Source organism: Amblyomma americanum, chromosome 8 (assembly GCF_052857255.1).
Source record: "Amblyomma americanum isolate KBUSLIRL-KWMA chromosome 8, ASM5285725v1, whole genome shotgun sequence".
Lineage (NCBI taxonomy): Eukaryota > Metazoa > Arthropoda > Arachnida > Ixodida > Ixodidae > Amblyomma > Amblyomma americanum.
In genome coordinates this window covers 63,062,985-63,087,209 of record NC_135504.1, presented here as the reverse complement: position 1 = coordinate 63,087,209, position 24,225 = coordinate 63,062,985, and the positions used below count along the sequence as shown (strand labels likewise).

General features: G+C 46.4%; 1 protein-coding gene and 1 long non-coding RNA gene across 2 annotated transcripts; one reads left to right on the top strand and one right to left on the bottom strand.

Annotated features, from left to right (window-relative positions):
- Positions 1–338: 338 nt before the first annotated feature.
- Positions 339–5,332, top strand: LOC144101780 (uncharacterized). The gene is made up of 3 exons (XR_013308061.1): positions 339–478; positions 1,155–1,414; positions 3,048–5,332. It is a non-coding gene; the product is annotated as an uncharacterized LOC144101780 (long non-coding RNA).
- Positions 5,333–5,479: 147 nt separating this feature from the next.
- Positions 5,480–20,416, bottom strand: LOC144101779 (pseudouridine-5'-phosphatase-like). The gene is made up of 4 exons (XM_077634986.1): positions 20,187–20,416; positions 17,201–17,419; positions 9,681–9,913; positions 5,480–6,203 (listed from the first exon to the last, which is right to left on the bottom strand). Exons 1-4 carry the CDS (start codon positions 20,257–20,259, stop codon positions 6,018–6,020), a joined length of 711 nt encoding a protein of 236 aa, XP_077491112.1. The 5' UTR covers positions 20,260–20,416; the 3' UTR covers positions 5,480–6,017.
- Positions 20,417–24,225: the final 3,809 nt, after the last annotated feature.

The following is a 24,225-nucleotide window of genomic DNA, read 5'->3' as shown; positions in this document are numbered from 1 at the left end:
TTGGGACATTCTTGATTATCGAACGTCTGTTTTTTTATTATTTTTTGGCCAAAAGTTGTAGTTCTGCAGTCGATAGCTCTCCGCCCCATGATGCTTAGAGCGCCCATGGTGGTACAGGTGGTCTCGAGGAAGCTCCATGCAAACTCCCATAGGTGGGGTGCCAGCTTTCCCTCTTGTTAATAGTAAGAAACTCTATGCCAGAGAGACCCCGCTGCTGCGCCACTTTCTTCGTCGCCGCCTCGTCGCACGCCGCTCTATCACCCGAACCCCGCGTCGCATGTGCAGTATTGTGTATAAAAGGCGATGTAGTCGCTGTCTGTATCACAACGTTTGACATGCATGCAGAGAAAAACAGTGCAGCCGCTGCTGAATGGCGGTATAGACAAGAGAAGATTAACTTTTCCGATCCTGAGGTTGTCGCCTGGAAGTGGGCTTGAACCAAATAATAACGCTGGAGTCTGTGTGCATGTGAAACAAGGTATCACTGCTGTCAGACATCTCCCTCCTTCTGATCGCGGTGAATAATGGTGAAGCCTGCTGTGTTCGGCTTCTGGAAAGCGGCATTATCATCCAAGGAGTCTACGTGGCACCGGGAACATCTGTCAAGCAGACGACTGATGTAGTTGCCACGTGTAAACCAGGTTACGGCACGGTTTCACAGTTGTGTGTGACTTTGGGTGATTTCAACAGGAAACAGGACTCTCTTAGTGAGTGTATGAAAGAAAAGTTTGACTTTAATTTAGCTTCGAACCCTCACGTCCAGACTACACAATAGGGAACTACTATAGAGCTTGTATACTAAAGAGGCTCTTCAAAATCGAAATACTGCATCGACAAAATTAAGACCACTGCATGCTACTTCACAGATCATCGGGCAGTCTTCGTCTCTATCAAGCAAAATCAATAAAAGATGTGTATACCCAATGTCTCTCATTGCTAAACATACAGTGACCACAACAAGCTCAGCCAGGGAAACGCACCTCTCACTACGTATATCCTGGCATAGCCGAGCTAAGCCACTGCCAGTATTTCAGTATTTTTTTTGCGATAATGGGCGTTCTAATGCTAACGCATTCAAAAACTCTCGACACTTAGCATCCTCGCTGAAACATCCTGCACAGGATATATATAACAGACTCCTGTCGTCCTCGCAGGGTATCGAGGTGAACAGCGACGGACAGCTGGGTGCTGGCTGGCTGTCCGCGTGGGCGCGCCAGCGGTTCGACCAACGAGCGGCCGGCTGCTGGGAGCCTGCACTGGAAGCCACCATCACGGCGTACGCCGCTACAGTACTGAAGTCGCGCAGCGACACAGGACTGCTCCTGGACCGCGCCTATTCGCCCATGCAGCTGTTCTTCCTCAGCTTTTGCCAGCCGCTGTGTGGACTGCCTGCCATCGCAACAGAAGACCACGGGTAATAATAATAATAACAATAATAATAATGGGTTATGAGGTAAGGAAAGGAGCATGTATAGTGGGGCACAAATGTCTCTGGACCACATGCACCATAAACAAAGCCGATAGTTTTATTAGCCGCCGGCTTGAGATCATGCTTTTGGAGGGGAAAGTTACTTCATCTCAACGACTGTGGTCTCCAGCAGATGGCTAATAGAGCTATCGAATTCATTTGCAAAGCACGAGTGAATAAATTGTTACTGCGCTAGTAACAAAGACAAGGGCAAACACGTAAGGCCCTAACGAATAACTAGCCCAACTTGCTGCTCTATTACATTTACAAAGCACTCGGTCCAGATACTTTTGTCCCCGACTGCACCTTGTGCTTGTCTCCCTCTCAGCTGATACCTTAACCACGCCGTGGCAGAAGGGATGGAGTGAAAGAAGGAAGAAAGATGCCCTAAACGCTGCGGCGAGGTATCAGTGCGAGGAACCCAGGCGTTGCATGGACATCATCATGCTTGGTCAGTTCTGAGCTGTCAGGGTGTACAACCTCAGTGACAATACCCCTTCTCTAGCAGCTTCCTGGGGAAGACAAGTCACACTACAAAGCAATGGCGATTTTTTTTTTAACGGTATAAACGGCATTGCTGCACCAGTATCGTTGCCAGCCGGTTACAGCAAATATCCAGCTGGTTCCAGCCCTGGACTAACTGGTGCCACCATGAATGGAACCAGTTTTTTAACTTCCGGCTATCAGCTGGGACCAGCTTATTCCAGATGAATATTTCCCCTGGGAAAAGATGATGGGTGTCCAACTACCATCATGAGCACCTGGCATACAGGTTAATTAGAATGTGTAGCCCACAGCAGGCTTCGGGTAAGCCTTTTTTTCACGCCTGGTCTCCAAGCCCGCTGTTTTTCATAGACGACCTGAACTTGTGAGAGTATATTCTGGACTCTGTGCACATTCCATGTTGCCAAAGCTGTCAATCTAAACTCCATGAGAGGTACCGCGTAATAATTTTTTTTTCACTTTCTTTTACTTAGTGTTGTATGTTCCTTTTGTGTGCACTCAGTTCGAATTATGCAATTTTCTTCCTGGTTTCATTCTTTTCTTTTTGATATATATGTCTCCATGTGGGCTCTCTTTCCCTTGCATTAATTTTTTCTGTAAGCTGCCTCTGCATGCATGTCTCTACCTAATTTGCATTTATACCAGAGAACTTTTGCACAGCGGACACGTCCTATAGTCGAATACAAATCAAGAAAAACGCAGCTTTTCCACGCCAAAGGACCCCCTTCAAACCAATGGCACCGGCTGGTTCTCGCAAGCCCGAGCGTGACAATGCAGGGAGTTGGTGTCAACTATCCACGACAATGCAGGGAGAGGACCATCCCCTTTTCTCTGCCACTACCTGCATTGTTGCACTAGCAGGGCAATGAGAATCAGCCTGCGCCATTAGCTGGGAAGGCGTGCTTTGACGGGGAAAAGCCACTGCGTTCCCGAGTTTCATCCGACTATAGTGTTGGCATAAACCGGACCAGCTGCGTGCCTGCAGCACATGTACAGTGGCATGTGCGCGTCCCCACTTAGTGTCATCATGCCTGTGCACAGGGGTTATTTTTTCCATTTTTCTCTCTACTCGCAGGCCGATAGCCCCTCGCGAGCACCTCTGCAACCAGGCCTTGATGAACACGCGGCATTTTTCATCTGCCTTTGGCTGCCACATCGGAGAGCACTCCATGGCTCCCGCGTCCATCTGTGGTGAAACCGACTGAGCAGTAGCGCTGCGGGGCACAGCACTCGACGACACTTCCGCTGCAGTTCTTAGGAGATAAGTGGCCACGAGATGAGACGCCCAACATGCTGAGGACCCATGTCCGAACTTCTCAGTTGATCTCGTTGCAGGGAGTGCAGCTGATGGAAACCATTCACCGATTTTTATGTTAGTGTTTTCGCTTTTACATCATCGACTTTGTCCCTAGTCTATATGGTTCAAGTATTGTGCTAGCAAATTTTTTGATTCACCTTTCCACAATTTCAGACCATCCAAGCTGTAGTGCTGTACAGGCACATTTATAATTCCTTATGCTTAATGTGAACATTTGCCCCTTTTGGTGCTTGATTTGCACCCCTTTAAGATGTGTTCACAGTTTACGATATTTTTGAGCACCTTGATATTCGTCAAAATGTTTCGACATTTTCAACGTATATATTTGGAAATTTAATGGATGTAAGAAACTGACTGAACATGAAGCTGCCTTTCACTACACCTGTCTCACGTCAGCTAGCAGAGAGTGCCTGAGACAATGTTTTATCGATGACTGATTATTTAACATCATCTATAAGTACGTTACCTATGTTTGCCTACCGCTTCACATTTTGAGCATGCACCGTTTTCCTGCTATCCTCAACATTTTTCACACATGCCTGTGGTCTGAAACGTGTGTCCATTAGATGTGAAATGGCAATTTAAAAAATGCCAAATACAGCTTATCTTCTCAGCGTTCCACAATGCTGAAGGTGCAGGTGAATTGAGTTAGCGGAGAGCTTTAACAGCTTTAGAAGCAAACCTGCAGGTTGCCAGCCCTCCTTCAGAGCCTTAAAGAATATGATTAATGTCATTTACTCCTTCCGCAGAGCTTGGTGTACGTATGAAACAATCCAAAATAATTCAAGCAGTACGTGGCAAAACTGCAAACTCTGCCACAGTGGCAAAGTTCTGAAGGAAACATAGTGCACTGCAATACTCCTGAAAAACCAAATTGCAGGCTGCAATAGTCATGGCAGTAACAGATTTGAATTGGTCCACAAAAGCAATTTGACCGAAGAGTTCAATAACCTTCTGTGCTATTGTACCGAAGTAATGCAAGGAAATTTTGAATAAATAGAGAATGTGAATGCGACTATCTCAGCAGCCTGAAGTCAAGCTGTCAGGAACCACCCTTGGCTGGTCGACTTAGGATGCAGTTGTTGGTCTACGCTATACTTACACCATCAGCGAGATTGTAAAATGTGAAGTAGACATGACAGATTTAAAGGAAACATTTAAGCACCTAGACAAGAGCTAAAAAACACACTACACATTGAAGATGAAGTAAGAACAAATGGTTAGTTGGCACTTCACTGTCTTGCGTGTCTCCTGTGTTTTGTCGTCCAAGTCTAGATTGCCAATGCTTTAGCACATCTATCAATCCTGCTACGCATCAACAAGTAGCAACTTTCTTAGCCGTACTAAATGTAAATGTTACCTTCTGTACACTTTCAACATGCACATGTTCTGTCGCGATGTGCCCACTGATTTTCATATGCGATAACTACATGGCAGCTATAGAAGGACCTTCTCCATGCTCCCCCCCTCATATGCACCTCTCCTTCATTGCTTATTGTAACCCACATTAACATAGGTTGCCTGCATGCATGCCATTTCAAGGTGGCAACAACTTGCTTGAGGCAGTGATCTAATGACTTAAGTTTTCTGCATTCTACATTCTGGCCTTCGTGGTAAAAGCAGCTGTGGCTCTTTTGCAACTATGGTGAGGTTGTGCATAACCACATTTGGTACCATACCTGTAGTGTTAAATCCTTGAAAGGGTGAGAAGACCTCTCGCCCCAATACCAGTAGTGCTTTGGGGCTTCAGAGGTGCCGCAAGCATTCCAGTGCACGGCTCAACAGCAAACACTGCGGACTGGGCACTTTGGGCAGAGGCTGTAATTCTCCCGCACTAAAAGGATTCAAATGTAGTATACAAACTAAGTGCTGCCCTTTTCCTAGAGTCCCAGAGTTTTTATGTACTGCTGACAACAAGGAATTTTCGAGACTTTGGCAACAGAGCGCACACAATGGGCAATGGCAGTTTCTTCTAGACAGAAGTCTTCAGATTTAAAGCAGCTGTTAACATGGCAAGCCCAACATGAGTAGACTTGACAGGCGCTACAGACCTGCTGGCGAGAAAAAAGGTTCCCACACAGCGTCCTTCCGGTCATGTGGTTGACTGACTGAGTCCTTGCTTGAGCTCGTATTTGATGATGATTGCTCTGGCATGGAGAAGAATCAGCCAAAAACAAGGTACCACGGTATTGGTAACTAAATAATAGTGTTTATTTAGATCCACTGTAAAAATAAAGAAGTGAAGAAAAATAATATGAACACAAGCTTGCACTGAAGAGACCAGAGTTCTTTATAGTGCAATTGCCTCTTAAAAACTCACTCTGCCACTTCGTTTCTGCAGACTGTGTTTCAGCTAGAGAACCAAGATCTCAGACTACAGCATGAACAATGAAAACACAGCACGTTAGGTGCAGTCCTTGCGCAAGAGGGAATAAAACATGTAAACAATGAAAGGTTCCACCAACTCATCTATAAATGTTGCACCGTAAGCAAGCAGTCTCATTTGCCTAAATCACTGGCTCAACTTTTGTACTATCTGTGACCAGCACCCTACACATCAATGCTTCCACAGTAACTCCCATGCCCACACAGCCTACTGCTGTCTTCCATTATACCTCTCAAATGTGAAATGCATTACATATTCCACACGAAATAAAGTGTGCCTGATGCAACAAACTTTGCAAAGTGCGGCCTAAAACTAAAAAAACAGACTAGAGCACAGCTCCCTCAGTTGCAGTGGTTGTATGGTGGCAGGCCAAACAATTCAGGCTTGAAGTCTTCGAGAGAGTTCAAACAGAGTGTGGCACTTTTACGCAAGTCTTCGCTAGCGCGAGGGTCTGGCACCATGACCACCTGCATGCCGGCGGCCACCGCAGCTCGCACACCATTGGGCGCATCCTCGAACACCAAAACCTACAATGGGAAAAAAACAGAAGGCAGGTGTGATCTGGTGTCATTTAGCTTTAAAAAGAGTGGAAGTGAAATTTGCAATCTTTCACGTCATCAACCGCATGCTTTGGTGCATAAATGGCCAGCGAGAATTCAGTAGACGGCATGAGAAAGAAACATCACCTTAGCAAGCCTGCACTGTGAAGTGAAACAACGGATGTATTGAAGTGAGCCGCCTTGAGCATGCTCCTGATGACAAAGTATCTGAAGCATGAGTAACTCAGTTTAGCAGCCGTTTCATGAATTTGATGCCCTGCCTCAAATCTGACAGTGGACTTATAAATAACAAGCTGTCACATATATTAAGAAGCCTAAATTAAATTTTAAAGGAAGAAGGTGTGAAGAAGACGATGCGAATTAACTGAAGAATAAAGAAGAGAAAGAAGAAGCATTCGGTGAGGTGGAGAGAGATGATTGGTGGAGAAGAGAAGACGACGACGACTATAAAAGGGCGAGTGAGAGCGAGGCACGAGGGGGAACAGCAGAGAAGCGGAGGCTCCGGCGGGTCAGGGACACTTTGGCTGGAAGAGAGCGACGCCGGCTACTGCTCCGGTGAGCTCACGTTCTACGGCAACGCATCGTGGACTTCCTGCCGTGCCTGAGCCCGTTCCGGGGAGTCGACGGAGAACGCTACCAACTGCTACGGCCAGGCTGCTACCAACTGCTACCAACTGCTACGAATAGTAGAACGCTAGTAGTAGACGCTGGTAGCAGTGTGCCCGGATCGTGTGTATTTATAGCCTTTGTATGTGGTGTTAGTTTTGTTAGTTTTGTGTCCTAGTGTGTGTGTCACGTAGGGTGTATTAAATGTGCGTTTGTGTGGGTACACCCGTTGCCTAGTCCATTCTTTCAGTCCGAGTGTTCTCCGGAGAGATCCGTGACACAAGCATTTTTGTGTCAGAGAGAAAATTTAGTGGGTGCAAGACATCTATTGAGGCCGCCCCTAGAGTACACCAAAAATTCAAAGGTTTGACATTGATGAATTATAATAGTGCAAGGGCATCTATGGCTAAAAAATTGTCACAGCACAAGGCGTTCTTTCATCTACACAATGTCGGCGTTTCCCAAGGACTTCACCCCAGAGAAGCTGAGCTTCAGGCCAGGAGAAAGCTTGTACCCATTGAAGACTGGTGGGCACCCGGCGGCACTGGGGATTGAATCCTGCACCTCCCGCATACGAGACAGATGCTCAAACCACTAGGCGCCACCACAGCGGTTTTAACAAAGATTTTCAAGGGCCCAAAAATATTTCAGGACTTGCAAGGGCCTTGAAAACGCTTTTTTTATATATTCAAGGGCTTTCAAAATTTTCAATGGCTCGCTTGAGCCCAGCAGCACAAGAATAGACAATCACTCCTTTTTAATATTTGCTCTGAATTCATGACTACTAAAAGCTACCAGCAATTTGTAGAGTCCGACGAGCAGCGTGCGAGTTGTCATTACTAACAAATCTTAAAACTTTTTGCAGCCACTTTGAAAGTATGGAAGTTACGCAAAGTACCACTATCCTATACAAGGCACGACATAAAAATCTGAGTTCATAACTACTCTCCTCCACTTTTTTGCATTTCACCACATTCCAAGCACTTCAGCACAGAAAAAATCTGTGCCCAGAGGTGGGTGATCATTGTGACATTGCAAATTTACACAGGGGGGAAGACACAAGTGAAATGCGGCCCACATGGCACTACAAATGAAATGACAATTCTCCAGTTGGGCAAGAAATCGCAATGATAAAAAAAAGTACACGTAAGTAAGGTGACAGCATGACTGCAATGCCAAGCCAAGCTGGAGCCAAATCAAAAATAGACTCCTTTAATTGGGCGTATGCAGTAACTCAGGAGGATAAAAAATGTTTGGTCTGGTTTCATGGGGTTAAACGTCCCAAAGCAACTCTGGCTATGAGGGATGCCGTAGTGGAAGGCTCCGGATAACTTCAACCACCTGAGGTTCTTTATTGTGCATTGACATCACACAGTACACGGGCCTCTAGCAATTTGCCTTCACTGGAATGCAACTGCTGCAGCTGAGATCGAAGCTGTGTCTTTGTCAGCAGCCAAGCACCATAACCACTCGGTCACCGCGGTGGCTTGGGCATAATGAATGTGACTGAGCAGAACACTATGTACCTCACCGCGTCCTGCGGGTGCATGAATGCTTCAAACCATAGTGTGTGTGCCCTACGGGCACATTACAGGATGTGTTGACAAGATGGCGGCGTACTACTCGCCCACTTCGGAACAAATGCATATTGCTACTGCATTCTTCGACGAGACAGCTTGCTCTAAATGGTGGCATTTACTGTTGTTTTACACACTCTTGCCCACACATCAAGGCATAAACAACAACTAGCCCTTGTTCTTCAAGTATTTTGACAATTTTCAAGCTGTTAATCCTAACTATATGCAGTGAATATTTTCTTCAAAGCAACGACACCCAGCGAAGCAGCTCTCCAGGTTTTTGTCAGCTTTTACATTATTGTCTAGTATTTGCATTGTTTTCCTTGGAACAAAGAAAGGCTTGCAATGCATTCATCCGTGTCATCAATAATTATGGATAACATTTTCTTCAACCCAGTGCTGATGTGCTTTGACTTCTTGTCATTAGATGGCGCCACTGTGTTCACTCGCACTTTACCGACACTATAGCACGAAAAACTAAATGTCTGGTGTTTGAGCCATTTACAGTGTACGCAATGCAGTGAGCGATGTGTAAAAGCGCTTAAAATAAGCGGAATGACTCTGCGTTACCAGCTGAATTCTGCCGTTCCCACACAGCACCACAGGTCTGTAAATAAACCGAGCCGGTGGAAACTGCCAGTTTGGATTAACTGGTGAGATTTGCATGACATTAAAAGCTAAGGGACTGCAGAAATCTTAAAAACTATATGAGATTTCAAATTAAATCAGCTCCAATTATTGAGGTTTTACTGTGTAATATTTCAAATCATGAATGAATGAACAAATCTATGTAAAAAAAGGGGGATAAACTGTGCATGGTATGTGATTGCATTTAAGGACCCACTATCAAGCTCCTCGTTTTGAGAAATATATTTACTGCATTTGCTAACCAACACATGAAAGCATCCCAGCTGCAATTCGAACTGCAATTAATTCACATGAAACAAATCCCTGCTAGGAATACAAAATTCCTGCAAAAACCTGGCAGTTTGTCATGTACACAGGTAAGTCCAATATGAAGGGGAACACATTAACCACTTTCAACCAGTGATTACTCCGTAAGCTTGGGTGTAAACCACATTTTTTCCTTTGTTCTAAATAGTTTTCTTTCGCACAGATAAAGCTCACTAGGCATTTTTAACTTCAATGCAGAAGTACCAACTGAATTTGATCTTGCATAGAAGCTGACTGCTCACTTTCATACTAGAGGTACGTGCTCACAACTGTGTACACAGCATTTTAAAGCGTTTATTGCATATACCTTCTCGGGAGGAGGTGGGTCGTCAAACCTTGCAGCAGCCACGAGGAAGATGTCCGGGTGCGGCTTGCCGCGTGCCACTTCTGGTGTGTCCCCGCCACACACCACGTGATGGAACTTGGAAAACAGGTCTCCGTGGTGGCTCGTTTTCAGAGTGAACGAGTCCCGCTTAGAGCTCGTTGCCACAGCAATTGGGACCCCGCACCGGTGCAGGTGGCTCACAAGCCGTTCAGCGCCTGGCAGAAAGCAACATCACAAAAGATCTGGTACCAACGCATGCACTGCCCTACTTAAGTTTCAGAAATTGAATATAATTGAATAATTGGTTTTTTGGGGAAAGGAAATGGAACAGTATCTGTCTCATATATCATTGGACACCTGAACCACACCATAAGGGAAGGGGAAAGGAGGGAGTGAAAGAAGAAAGGAAGAGGTGCCTTAGTGGAGGGCTTGGGGATAATTGACCACCTGGGGATCTTTAACGTGCACTGACATCACACAGCACATGGGCACCTTAGCGTTTTTCCTCCATAAAAAGGCAGCCGCCGCGGTCGGGTTCGAACCCGGGAACTCCGGATCAGTAGTCGAGCGCCCTAACCACTGAGCCACCGCGGCGGGCCTCAGAAATTGGTTGTGAAAGCACATCTTATTATCAAAGTGTTTCTTACATGTGTGCTGTTACCCATGTTTAGAGCAAGCTTCACAATTGTAAACTTTTATAGGTGTACAAACAAGTCCGCTCAAGCATCAAACTTCAACAAGGCTGCCTCAACCTTTGCTACTTTGAAGGAGTAAATGCCTCTTCAAGGTAGTGGTTGGAGCAGAGGCCTTCACATTTCAGCCAGAAACTTCCAAGAAATCTCTTTCAGTATGCTCCCATTTAGCCAACGTCTAAACATATTAGGAATGTGCAAATATTCTGTCAAGTAGTACATACTTGATATTGAATTCGATCAGAATGTTTAGTATTCGAAATCGATTCGTCTCCAGTGAATAAATAACTGGAATACTTGCATTGCACGGCTAAGTTTCAGAGCACCACCTGTGGGCTGGCATCGCGGCACGTGCGCATCTGGAGCCCTCACTCCATGGACACTTCCTAGGTGTACGTGTTGAGCGCCTTTGTGCCCGCTGTTGCCATCCTGTGCATGCATATGGCAGCAGAAGCAAGGCACTAGCGCAGCACCTAGATCTGTTCCTGCCAGGCATTGCTACCTGCACCACCCCATGCTGCATGCACACAAGCGACAACCTCCTCGGCTTTAGATGAGTCTAAGCTGACTGTGGTCACTGCAACTGTTCTTTTCTTCTCCCTATGCGCGATCGCTAATCTGGGAGCCACCAGAAAGCTCATGGAAATCGGTTCCCCTTCCCGACACCTGGCGTGCAGTGTCCCTAAAAAGAAATTGGTGGTGGTTTAGCTCTGGTTAAACCTGGAGTGATGCAATAGCTACAGCTGGCAGAGTGGAACTTGCTCAGCTAACTTGCAAAGTCAGTCTTTCGCCGCTCTGTTTCGCTGGGCGTTCCTTCTCCATCTTCGTCCCACTTCACACAGCTGTGGCAGCTCGGTTTCGCCGGCCCGGCACACCGCCGGCAGCAGCAGCTGCTCTGCACCACGTGATCAGCCACGGCGCCGCGCCGCCGGCAGCTGCTCCACTCCATGTGACAGCGTGGCGGCACCGCCACCCTGAAGGCTCGAAATGCTACCGTAATGTAGATATCGCTATGTCACATAAAATAAGAAGTCTAAAATAAAATTATGAAGGAAAGAGATGTGAAGACGACGACGGGGATTAACTGAAGAATAAAGAGGATGAAGAAGAAGCATTCAGTGTGGTGGAGAGAGATAAGTGGTGGAGAAGAGAAGAAGGAGAAGACGACAACAAGGCTATAAAAGGGTGAGGAAGAGTGAGGCACGAGGGGGAAGAACAGAAAAGCGGAGGCTCCGGCGGCTCAGGGACGCTTCGGCTGGAAGACAGCGACGCCGGCTACTGCTCCGGTGAGCTCGCGTTCTACAGCTTCGCATCATGGACTTCCTGCCGTTCCTGAGCCTGTTCAGGGGAGTTAACCAAGGACACTAGCACCTGCTACGGACAGGGGTGTCTTCAGCGCTGTTGCCACCCACCCGGGTGGTGCCCCCAACGCCAACAACACCGGCATCATCTCCACGGGCGCTTAGACTGGGAGCTTATACGACGCAGCCAGCAATACCAGCCCAAGCACATCGAACGCTGCCTCGACGCCGGCTACTGGACCCATACAACGCCGCAGCCACACCAAACCAACCGTGAGCACGAACGCTGATTACTAACAGTAGAACGCTAGTAGTAGACGCGGCTAGCAGTGTTCCCAGGTCATGTGTATTTATAGTCTTTGTGTTTTGTGCTAGTTTTGTTAGTTTTGTGTTCTAGTATGTGTGTCACGTAGGGTGTTTTAAATGTGTGTCTGTGTGAGTGTGGGTACACCTGTCGCCTAGTCCATTCTTTCGGTCCGAGTGTTCTCCGAGGCGATCTGTAACAAAGATAAGTGGCGAGCCTGTGCCGGGATTCATTTCCTTGTTTCTTTTTTGCTTTGTCTCGGATCTTTCCAATCTCTCGACGGCAGAAAGTATGGATTTGGAAAAAACGTTAGAACTGGCGCTCAAGCTAAGGTTAAGCAAGGAAGAGGCGATGTGCCTCTATGACGAGGAGGAAAAGAGGCAGAAAGAGGAGGCAGAAAGAGGAGCCAGATAGGCAGAGAGAGGAAAGGGTGCAAGCACGCACAGACGCTCGCGAAGCAGATGAGAGAGCTCGTGAAGCAGAAGAGCGAGAAGAGAAAAGAGCTTGCGAGGCAGAAGAGGGAGAATCTAGAAGAGCTCACAAGGCAGAAGAACAGGAGAAAAGAAGGATAGAACGGGAGAAGGAGTTTCTTTTGTGGAAACAGGCGCATGTCGCGGGAGGATATGAGGAGATCACGGACAGTGATCAGCGTTCCTTAGCGGGTAGAGAATCTCCTAGACCGGCCAAAGTTTGTCCAAGGAAGCTGACGGCTCTTTTCGATGACAAAAGAGATGATTTGGATGCATATCTGCAACAATTCGAGCGGATAGCTTTGGGGCAAGGCTAGGAGCACAGTGAATAGGCCACAGCATTGAGCATGTGTTTAGTCGGAGAGGCGCTGAATGTGTTTGGAAGCATGCCCGCTGCTGATTCCATGAACTACGAGAAAGTCAAAAAGGCACTCCTCCAAAGATTCAGGCTAATGGCAGAGGGTTTTCGTGAGAGATTTCGCACCGTGAAACCTGAGGATTCGGAAACCGCTAAGCAGTTTTCCTGCAGGCTGACCAACTATTTTGATAGGTGGCTTGATATGTCAAACACAGAAAAGAGTTTTGAAGAGGTGCGTGACAAGCCGGTCACAGAGCAATTTTTAGCGTGTCGCAGCTCAAAGCTAGCGCTATTCCTGAAAGAAAGAAAGTTGTGTTCATTGGAAGAGTTCACCAACACTGCAGACCAATTCCTCGAGGCTCAAGGGCTGAGAAATTTGAGCAAGGCAAAGGAGGAAATCCAAAAGGTCCTAAAGAAAGATGCGACAAAACCAAGAGCACATAGCGGTGCATCTAAGGCACCAGTAAGGTGTTTTTTCTACGGCAAGGTGGGACACCGTGCAGTTGATTGTCGGACTAGTAGCGTTGCCAAAAAGACACAGGTTGTGTGTCCAGGTTGTAAGAGGAGAGGTCATACTATGGATGAGTGCTGATACAGAATGCTGGACCGAGCCACATGCGTTGTCGACTCTTGGGCAGAGCTTGTCACACCTCCTGAAGTTCCACAGCTAAAAGAGCAAACACAGCTGGGAAATGGAACGGTGAATGGAACACCCAAGTCGAAAGCAGCAATGCCAGTGGTGGTTGGGCAAATAGCAGACCGTCCTATATTGGTTCTTAGAGACAGCGGAGCCAACACAGTTTTGGTTCGGAGAAGCCTGGTGAAGGATGAGGATCTTACAGGGGAAGCGTCAGCCGTCAATCTTGTGGATAGCACAGTAAGGTACCTTCCCGAAGCCAGGATTCTAGTGTCCACGCCATATTATACTGGACAGGTAGTGGCAAAATGCATAGAGCAACCCATCTGTGATCTCATCTTGGGAAACATTACGGGTGCAAGAGGTGTCGAAGACCCCGATCCCGAGTGGAGGATGATCGACATAGAAGAACACCCATAGGAAACCCCCTCGACAGCTCAGGCGGGTGCAGTCAGTTTCTCTTCGACAGTGAAGACAAGAGCTCAAGCGACAGCCCGAGCAACGCAGAGCGTCCGCTCTCTACTCCCGTTACGATGTGCCTGAGCGCAACACCGGGCGAAATTGCAATTAGGCAAAGAGAAGACCCGAGCTTGAAGGCCTGCTTCGAGAGAGTCGGGGAAAAAGTGAAAAGAAAGAGGAGTCTTACGTCATTCGAATGCCAGTTGGTAAACGGTCTTCTGCACAGGGAATGCATATTTAACTCAGGAAGGCAGGTCCAACAGCTGGTGTTACCGAGAGATATGCGAGAGACCATGCTACGCTTAGGACATGACGCCATTATGGCCGGACACCAGGGTGTTCAAAGAACGGTGTCTAGGATCACCGAGGAGTTCTTTTGGCCGGGTGTTCAGAGTAACGTTAAGCACTTTGTTCGCTCATGTGACGTGTGCCAGCACACAGTTCCAAAGGAAAGAGTTGGTCCCATACCTCTGGGCAAGATGCCAGCCATCGACCTACTGTTCCAGCGAGTGGCTGTTGACATTGTGGGGCCAATCTCTCCAGTATTCGCCAAAGGCAATAGATATGTGCTTATTCTGGTTGACGTGGCCACTCGTTATCCTGACGCTATTCCACTGAGAACTATTGACAGTATCCAAATGGCGGAGGGTCTTGTGGAAATGTTTTCGCGTTATGGGTTCCCAAGGGAAGTTTTGAGTGACCAGGGCTCGATCTTCACATTGGAACTAATGAAGTAGGTTAATCGCCTTTTGTCAGTAAGGCAGTTACTGACGAGGCCTTACCATTCTATGTGTAATGGGCTCGTAGAGCGGTTCAACAGCACCCTCAAAAATATGATCAAGAAAATGTGCCAGGAGAGACCTACTGATTGGGATAGATATCTCCCAGCTCTTTTGTTCGCTTACCGCAAAGTACCGCAAACGAGTCTTGGTGTCTCGCCTTTCGAGATGTTATATGGGAGAACAGTTAGAAGTCCACTTGCAATACTCAAGGAGCTGTGGGCTAATAAAGAGATTGCATCAGATCTCAAGACAACATACACGTATGTTCTTGAGTTGCGGGACAGGTTGAAGGAAACATGCAGGCTTGCACATCAAGTCCTGGAAAAGACGTGTGAATGCCATAAAGGATATTGTGAAAAGAAAGCCATTCACAGGAATCTGAATCCGGGCGACAGGGTTCTCGTCCTGCTTCCCACGGATCATAATAAGTTACTGACGCAATGGAAGGGCCTGTACCTTGTGACGTGGAAGAAAAAGGACATGGATTATGAATTATTGATAGAGGACACTAAGAAGGTTTTCCGTGTAAATATGTTGAAGTACGAAGAAAGGGGTGTCGTACGGTACGCCCCCTAGGTAGCATGCTCGGTAGTAGCCGAGGAGACAGGTGATGTTGCCGAGGTGCCCACGTGGAGTGGGAAGAAAAATGCAGGAGGGGATGAGGTACTAATGAAGCCCAATGTAAATGAAGACAGACGATCACAGCTCAACTCCAAATCAAGGGGGTGATGTTTTCAGATAGGCCAGGCAAAACGGAGGTCATATGTTGCAAATTAGACCGCTCTACAGATAGAGCCAACTAAACAGCTTTAGCTATCTCTGGGATGTATCTTGTTGTTGTTGCTGTGCTAATGTATCTCTGGGATTTATCTTGTTGTTGTTGCTGTTGTTGGTATTATGTGATTATGCAAGGGAGTGTGTTGTGGACATCGACATGTTTATTAAGGACTCTGTACAGACAACAGCAGTGGTGTGTCAGTGTTCCGAGAATGCAGTTTGGTGTGCTGTGTTAGCGGTGTGCTTTTGGTGTGTGCTGTACATCTGCGGTGTGTTGTGTGCTGGGTCCAGAATCGCCACAGAAGATAGCTGGTGGATGGCTTGAAGATGAGGATGACGGGAGCAGTTTTTCATGGAAAAACTCTTGAGAGAGGGGGCCTTTGTCACATATATTAAGGAGTATAAAATAAAATTATGAAGGAAAGAGGTGTGAAGAAGACGACGGGGATTAACCGAAGAGTAAAGAAGAGGAAGAAGAAGCATTCGGTGAGGTGGAGAGAGATGATTGGTGGAGAAGAGAAGAACAAGAAGATGACAACAAGGCTTATGTGGACTAACGCCAAGGCTATAAAAGGGCAAGGGAGAGTGAGGCACGAGGAGGAAGAACAGAGAAGCGGAGGCTCCGGCGTGTCAGGGATGTTTCGGCTGGAAGAGAGCGGCACCGGCTACTGCTCCGGTGAGCTCGCGTTCTACGGCGCTTCGCATCGTGGACTTCCTGCCGTTCCTGAGCCTGTTCCGGGGAGTTAACTGAGGACGTTACCACCTGCTACAGCCAGGAGTGTCTCCAGCACTGTTGCCACCCATCCGGGTGGTGCCTCCAACGCCAACAACACCGGCATCATCTCCACGGGCGCTTAGACTGGGAGCTTATACGACGTAGCCAGCGACGCCAGCCCAAGCACGTCGAACGCCACCTCGACGCCGGCTACTGGACCCATACAACGCCGCAGCCGCACCGAACCAACCCTGAGCACGAACGCCGACCACTAACAGTAGAACGCTAGTAGTAGAAGCGGGTAGCAGTGTTCCCAGCTCTTGTGTAATTATTGTCTTTGTGTAACTTTGTTCTAGTGTGTGTCACGTAGGGTGTATTAAATGTGCGTCTGTGTGAGTACACCTGTCGCCCAGTCCATTCTTTCGGTCCGAGTGTTCTCCGGGGAGATCCGTGACACGCTACAGTACTACCCTGAGATTGGCTACACTTAGGTAGACACTAATGAGTAATTACTTTCTAAACAACAATAATGTAAACACAGTAATTCGATACGGCTGACCACATGTCTTAATTTCCTGCACTGCACACTTGCTTACAGCACAATTCTGTGTTCTCTGCTACATGTGAAGGTGTAACATTCAGCTGAGGAGTTCGTGACAGCAGAATCTAATCAGTGGAAAAGTTTATTTAAGACAGCCATCAAGTATCACAGGGCCCCTTCAAGAAACTTGTATCATTTCATGCATGGATTAAAGGGCCACAAATACTGGTATTATCGAATGCGTGCAGGTCTTTAACATAGGTGCTCTGACTAATGTCAGCAGGCTCACTGACGAGTCCACCAACTCGGCGTCAGTTATGCATGCTCAAATTCAAATGGGAATCTGAGCCCTTAGAAGAAATCCATGCAATGCAAATGAAACCAAAGTCTACATGCGTTTTCAAAATCCAAGGGAGTCCTTCATGACACAGTTCCTTCACTGAGCGAGATTAGAGTTACTGCTCACCGGGCATAAGTCTGGCAGTGGGGAAGAGTTCCAAGTGTATCTGATGCAACTCGGCCTCGAACTCTTTTACGGAGAGGGGCAGCTGAAGCCGTTCGATGAGGAACCGTGCCGTCTCCGAGCCCACATAGCCCATGACCGCAGATTTGACTTCCCAGGTGAAGTCCTTGCCGTAGCGACCAGTCACCCTTTGTGTTGCTTCCGTGTACAGTGTCTCTGTGTCTGCAAAGAAGAAAAAAAAAGGTGCAGTGATTAACATATCTATTCTATAAACAAAATTATATTAAGCAAACAATGTCAGCACTATCACTATCAGCATTATCAGCACAGTATCAGCTATGGCTACTGCTATCAATACTTTGCCTCAGAAAAAGTGAGTGGAGCAGCGGTGACCAATCAATTGACAACTTGCAAAATTGAAACACTCTCAAGGTTATGTTACACACAACATAAGTATAAACTTGAAAGTAGAAGGTTGGACAGCTGCCGTATGTGACATCTGGAGGTCATAGGCTCAGACCCACTGGTTGCAAAGTGGTTATTTTTCTTCTACTTTCTAATGAACTGTCGTTCAGGTTAAAAATGATCACACTACTAATTTCCCAATGATCAACAACATAAACTAAAAATAAGAATACATATCCCTATGCCTTCCTTGGCTGCAATAACTGTTGGTTTCCTTCAACAGCATAAATAACACCTTACAGCCAATAATGCTAAAAAGTACGTATAACGGAAAGAACGCTGCACTTTCTTGAGCATACCAGGAATTTCGAAAAGTGTACATGACTAAGCTACTAAAACAATTACTTAAACGTGCAGAACTCCTAACCATGAAGAAAAGAGCAAAATTTGCAAGACTTAAAATTATGTATCAGCTAATACACTACCAACTAAAAGTGCCCGCTACAAAATACATAACGACACAAACACTAGATCGACCCGCCACAACCTCACACACAAATTAAGCGAGTTTCCGTTCCATACTGATATATTCCAATACTCATTTTTTCCTTGAGCTACACGAGAATGGGACAATCTAAACACAGATATTACTAACAGCTCATCATTAGATGCATTTAGTGCCCTGGTTATAGATCACCTGTTTGTTTCCCAGTAGTTATTCTCATTCTCCACACTTTCCTATTCTGCCCTGTTTTTTTACTATTTTGTTTGTGCCTAGACTGAAATTACAGCCCTAACTGCAGCCGATTTCCTTTTTTTGGTATGCTTGTCACCATGTTTGCAGCCTATTATTTGTACCTCAACTTGAATTCTCTAACCGATTTTGTAACTAATTTTGCCTTATGTTATTGTTAAAGTTGTTTTACTTACCAATATGTGCACTACACCTGGTTGTATCATTCACAGCCCTTCCTGTTACAGTCCCTGATGGAACTTACAGTATCAATTAAAAAAAAGTTACCACTTTACTGGCCACACGTCTAATGCATCCCTATCTTCACATTTTTGACAAAATTATAAGGACCACTACACAAATCTTGATCCATGAAAATAAAATGCAAAGCCTTTTATACCATAACATTTGTTTGAAAAATTTGCCATGGTGTCTTAAGCATGTTAGCATTCTTGCAAACCACTCTTGGGAACACTCTTTTCACTCACTTTCTCAAGCTTACTATCACAGCTAGGTGTGAAATTCAACTCCCCAAAAGCTTGAAACCTTAAACCACACATGCAGTTTTTGCTCCGGCAAGCAGGAAGCAATTATTTACAGCCACGTTGGGATGGCAAGGTGATCAAGTCTAAAGTTTAACCTCTGGAGAGTACAGCAGCTGAAAGGCGGTTTTAGGTGTGCAGGCAGACCACGATAAAAGATGATGCCCCACAGTCCTGTGCATGGCAGCTGTTCTTGTAGTGCATCAAAAACTTTTGATAAGCATGCCATTATGTGCCATTGAGTAGGAACAGTCCTTTGTTCCTGCAGAGGTACTGTCGCCACATGAACATTTTTACAGAACAAAGTCAGCTCCATTTTCTTGCAGACACCACGTACGGGCTGCTTCACTTTGACAGTGCATCACTCTGCTGCATATTTTAGGTGCAAAACATGCAGACAAAGGTTTCACTACAAATTTTTGTGCCTAATATTTCACCAGCAAGGGTCTTCCTCCACAGATATATCCACCAAACCACAATAGTCTGATTGGTGTTAGGGGTATGGTTCAGCTATGGGCTATGAATGCTCTGACTGCTCTTGAATGAAACTGAGAAGAAACAGATCTAGACGCCGTGGTTGCCACATTACTTAAAATAAGGACTAGTTGCTCAATTCCTTCCTGGCCATCGTAATGGTCCCCAGGCATATTGTGGCACATTCCCTACTAGGGTGATTGGACAAGAACCAAAAGTCACAGGAAGGCTTATCCCCAATCCAGCTTGTAATCACCAGGTCATGATTTTGTCAACAGGATGCAACAGGTAGATGGGAGCAGCAAAAACTAAGAAGTGGGTCTAAGATTACGAAAAGCTGAAGCAAAACCTTTGCTTCACGGTTCTTCTATTCCTTTTCGTGTTTTATGTTGCCGCCAGCACATCATGCACATCGGCACGAAAGTTTTGTGCCCTTGTAGACGCCCTAAATGTAACAAAATAAAGCCTAGCTCGCTAACTATTCGTTACCACAGGTAAGTTCATTTAAAAGGCCGCGCTAAACCCAAGAGCGAGCATTCATAGTCCGGCAAGAAGTGTTATTAAAATCAATAACACGCCAACTAGCCTGGTTGTGCGTACAGCTTCCTTGTCAAAAATTCAACCACTCGAAAGCAAAACATCAAGGGCACACTCCGAGCGTGCACGGTCGCTAAGTCCGAAACAGCCGTTATACGCAAAGTTATTCTAAAAGCGACAGCGTACCGCTACCTGTTCTTTTGAAATTTCCACCTGCGCTCAACGGCTCTCATTTACAAAGGGCTCGCAGTTGGCTTTCCACAGAAATAAAGCAAAGCGAAATACCACGAAAACTTACCCAGGAGCAGACCATCCATGTCAAAAAGCACGTGCGTAACCGGTTTGAAAGCTGCCTTTGCATCGGCAGACATGCTCGCACTTTCCTTTGATGCTGCCCTGATCTTAGTGAATGGTTACTGAGTGCACATCCGAAGGATGTGGGGTGCTAGCGTGAACAGCTTTCGTGACAGCGGTACTTGTAAAAAAACGAGCCAAACAGCCCGACCACTTTCGCCGCTACTCAGATGGATTTGTCTACGTCTTGTTGTGGCTTGTAGTGATTGTGGCAAGAAACGCGTCGTCTGCTAGCCTGCGGCCTACTGCCTGAAGTTGCCTTTTGCAATTTCACCAACAAGCAGCCACTAAAACTGTGCAAATCGGTGTCCACAGAAGTTAAAATTTATAAGTGAATGCATTACGCCTTTTGTGTAAACAAACAAAAAAATTGAAAAATTGGTTTTTGAGGAAAGCAAAATGACGCAATAATACTGCCTCATATCTCGGTGGATACCCGAACCAAGCAGTAAGGAAAGGAATAAAAGAGAGAGAGTGAAAGAATAAAAGAAGAGAAAGGTGCCGGAGTGATTGTGGCATACAACGCGTCGTCTGCTAGCCTGCGGCCTACTGCCTGAAGTTGCCGTTTGCGATTTCACCAATATTCTCTATTTGTACAAAGTTTATGGTTTATGGGGGTTTAACGTCACAAAGCGACTCAGGCTATGAGGGACGCCGTAGTGAAGGGCTCCGGATATTTCGACCACCTGGGGTTCTTTTACGTGCGCACTGCTATCGCACAGTGCACACGGGCCTCTAGAACCTCGCCTCCATCGAAATTCGACCGCCGCGGCCGGGATCGAGCCCGCATCTTTCGGGCCGGCAGCCGAGCGCCATAACCACTCAGCCACCGCGGCGGCTATTTGTACATAATGTATATTACCCTCTACCCCTATCCTGCCTTCTTTCCCTCTCCCTGCCCTTTTATTCCCGCTAGTCGCAGCTTAGGTGCTTCAAGTTTTCGATGGCAGCAACATCTTTTCCATTGTTATTTTATTAATAATTACAAACATTTCACCGCCAAGGCCACTATTCAAATCGGTGGCCACAGAAGCTAAGATTTATAAGTGAATGCACTGCGCCGTTCATGTAAACAGAAAAAAAAATGAAATTAATTTGTAGTAGTAGTAAGTGTTTAATGTAAAATTAAAAACAAAAAGGAAGTTAAAAGATTTTTGCTAACCCCAGCATCTGCCATCACTACGGCGGCGGCACCTGAGCTGGGGCAGCGGAAATATAAAGGATAGAAATGAAAATTGGTTTTTGAGGAAAGGAAATAGCGTAGTATCTGTCGGCGGACACCTGAACCGTGCCATAACAGAAAGGATAAAGGAGAGAGTGAAAGAAAGGAAGAGGTTCCGCAGTGGAGGACTCCGGATTAATTGCGACCACATGGGGATATTTAACGTGCACTGACATACAGCACACAGGCGCCTTAGCGTTTCACCTCCATCCAAACGCAGCCGCCGCGGTCGGGGCAGTTTGAAGATTTTTGAAATTGGTTTATGGGGAAAGGAAATGGCGCAGTATATCTGTCTCGCACATTGGTGACACCTGAACCGCGCCATAAGGGAAGGGATGAAGGAGGGAGCTGAAAGAAGAAAGGAAGAGGTGCCATGGTGGAGGGCTCCGGAATAATTTCGACCAACGTGCACTAGTTGACATCGCACAGCACACGGGCGCCTTAGCGTTTCTCCTCCATCGAAACCCAGCCGCCGCGGTCTGGTTCGAACCCGGGAACTCCGGATCAGTATAGCCGAGCGACCTAACCAGCTGAGCCACCGGGGCCGGTGAAAAAAAAAATGAAAATTGATTTTGAGAAAAAGAAATGATGCAAGAACTGTCCACCGAGGTGGACACCCGGAACCGGGCCGTAATGGAAGGGATAAAAGATGGAGTGAAAGAACAAAGGAACAGATGACATAGGGAAAAGAAAACTGGGTTGTGGCATAGAAAATTAATGTGGATTAGCTAATCCAGGATATGATGTCGCGTTCACTGTGTTCATTGGCGTTGACAGTGTTCAAACGGCGATGGATTTGAGGAAAGGAAGGGCGCATAACTGGCTCTCTGGATATATGGGAGGGAAACCTCATTCCTGCTTTGATAGATGTGGCGGTGGTGAGACAGATGTGGCCTGAATGCATTAGCGCTTACAGTGTTGTGGCTGACATGAGGCACTGCAGCAATAGCTAGGCCGTAGCGTTCATTTGGTGATCCATCTCTCGCGATCAACCATTAACTGCATATGGCAGGGAGGGCATGCTGCCTATCCAGTGTGCGGAACGCAGAGCACGCTTTTGCAGTTGGACACCAACGCCAGTACATAAAAGTGAGATTGAGGTCGCCACTGATCCACGGAGCCAGTTGTGCACCTTTTCTTTCGTGAAAATGACTGGCCTTTGCAAAGTTGTCAGCGCCAATGAACTCTATGAACGCTGTCAGCTCACTTGTTTTGTTTGGTTGTTGAGCAAAAGGAAATGGCACAGTAACTATCCGAAGCGCCCCTTAAAGGAAGGGATAAAGGGATCTTTAACGTGCACTGACATCGCACACACAGCACACGGATGCCTTTTGCGTTTCGGCTCCATCGAAACGCGGCTGCCGCGTTCGGGTATCCCAGCTCAGTACATGAGCCGGAGTTCCCAGGTACGAACCTGACCACGGCGGCCGCGTTTCGATGGAGGCGAAATGGAAACGGCGCCCGTGTGTTCATGTAAAAGGTCCCCCTCGTTTTTCTGCAACGATGCGGCCCCCATTGCACCACTCGCCGAAGTGGATATCGACACGGCACTGCAATATCGATGCACTGATCGATGTCACGTTGACGTAAACAGATTGCCTCTGCGGCATAGTATTGTCCAGTGCTGGCAGAACTGGGAAAAACAATGAATCATGTTAACTAGTAGCCTGGTTAACTATATCTTAATAACTTTTGAGCTATTACAGATAAAGCCCTGGTTGCAACCAGAGATTTATTAGCAGCTTATGAACAGTAGCCATTTCACTGTTTAGAATTTCAAAAACACAATTACCCTCAGTGCTATGGGTTTACAAATTTCGGCAATTTCACTTGCCATTCGAAATTCACCTGGCAGTGGCGCGCGCAAGATGCATATCTGTGCATGTCACTACGTGGCACGTGCGGCAGCATCAGCTGTATACGAGAAAAGGTATGTGGAAGAAGGTGACAGGTGAACATTTCGGGATGTTCAGCTGACATGGGTGACACAATGCGTTGCTCACATGAACAGGGACTCGGAAGTTTTTTTCGAGTGGGGGGCAGGTCTTCGAGTTTTTAGTTATTTATTCCATGTTTTATTTAAATGTTTAATTTTATTTACTTTTTGTTTACATTTTCATACTTCACTGTGTTCAAAAGTGTATTTGTAATGCATATATAACTTGAAATGGGCAACTTTATATATATAGATATGAACACTTGAGGAATGATCGACTGCATCAAAAAAGTTTGCTCATACTGTTTCAATGCTAATAATCATGCTCATGAACAGAGCTCCGTCAATTAACAATTTCTGCTGGGACATGATTGGTTTAGGTTACTAAAATTAAACGTTTTAAGGCTGGGCATGAAGCGAACGAGCTCAGCCTCGCTGTGCTTTACATTTATAACGTCCTAAAATTGAAGCCTTTGTCAGAAATCTGATCTGAATGCAAGAAGTTGGAGACTTGGGGGGGGGAGGAACTGCCTTTTCTGGAGAAATGCTTGATACTTTTCTGTAAAGGGCTTCACCCTACAGTGGAAAGCAGCGGGGCTGATTTACCCAAGGCATTGGGGTTTAAGGACAGTGAAGGGAAAGTGGATTTTAAGCGGGTAGAATTAACCGAGAGAAGGTTATCTGATTGGTGGCTAAAATCAAGAGAAGAGTAAAATTTCATAAGTCATGGCTAGGTGGCTTGAGCCACCACCCGATTTAACGGGTTCAGCCGTATCCATCCACCCGTCCGTCCGTCCATCCAAATGCTGGGAGGGAGGGCAACCG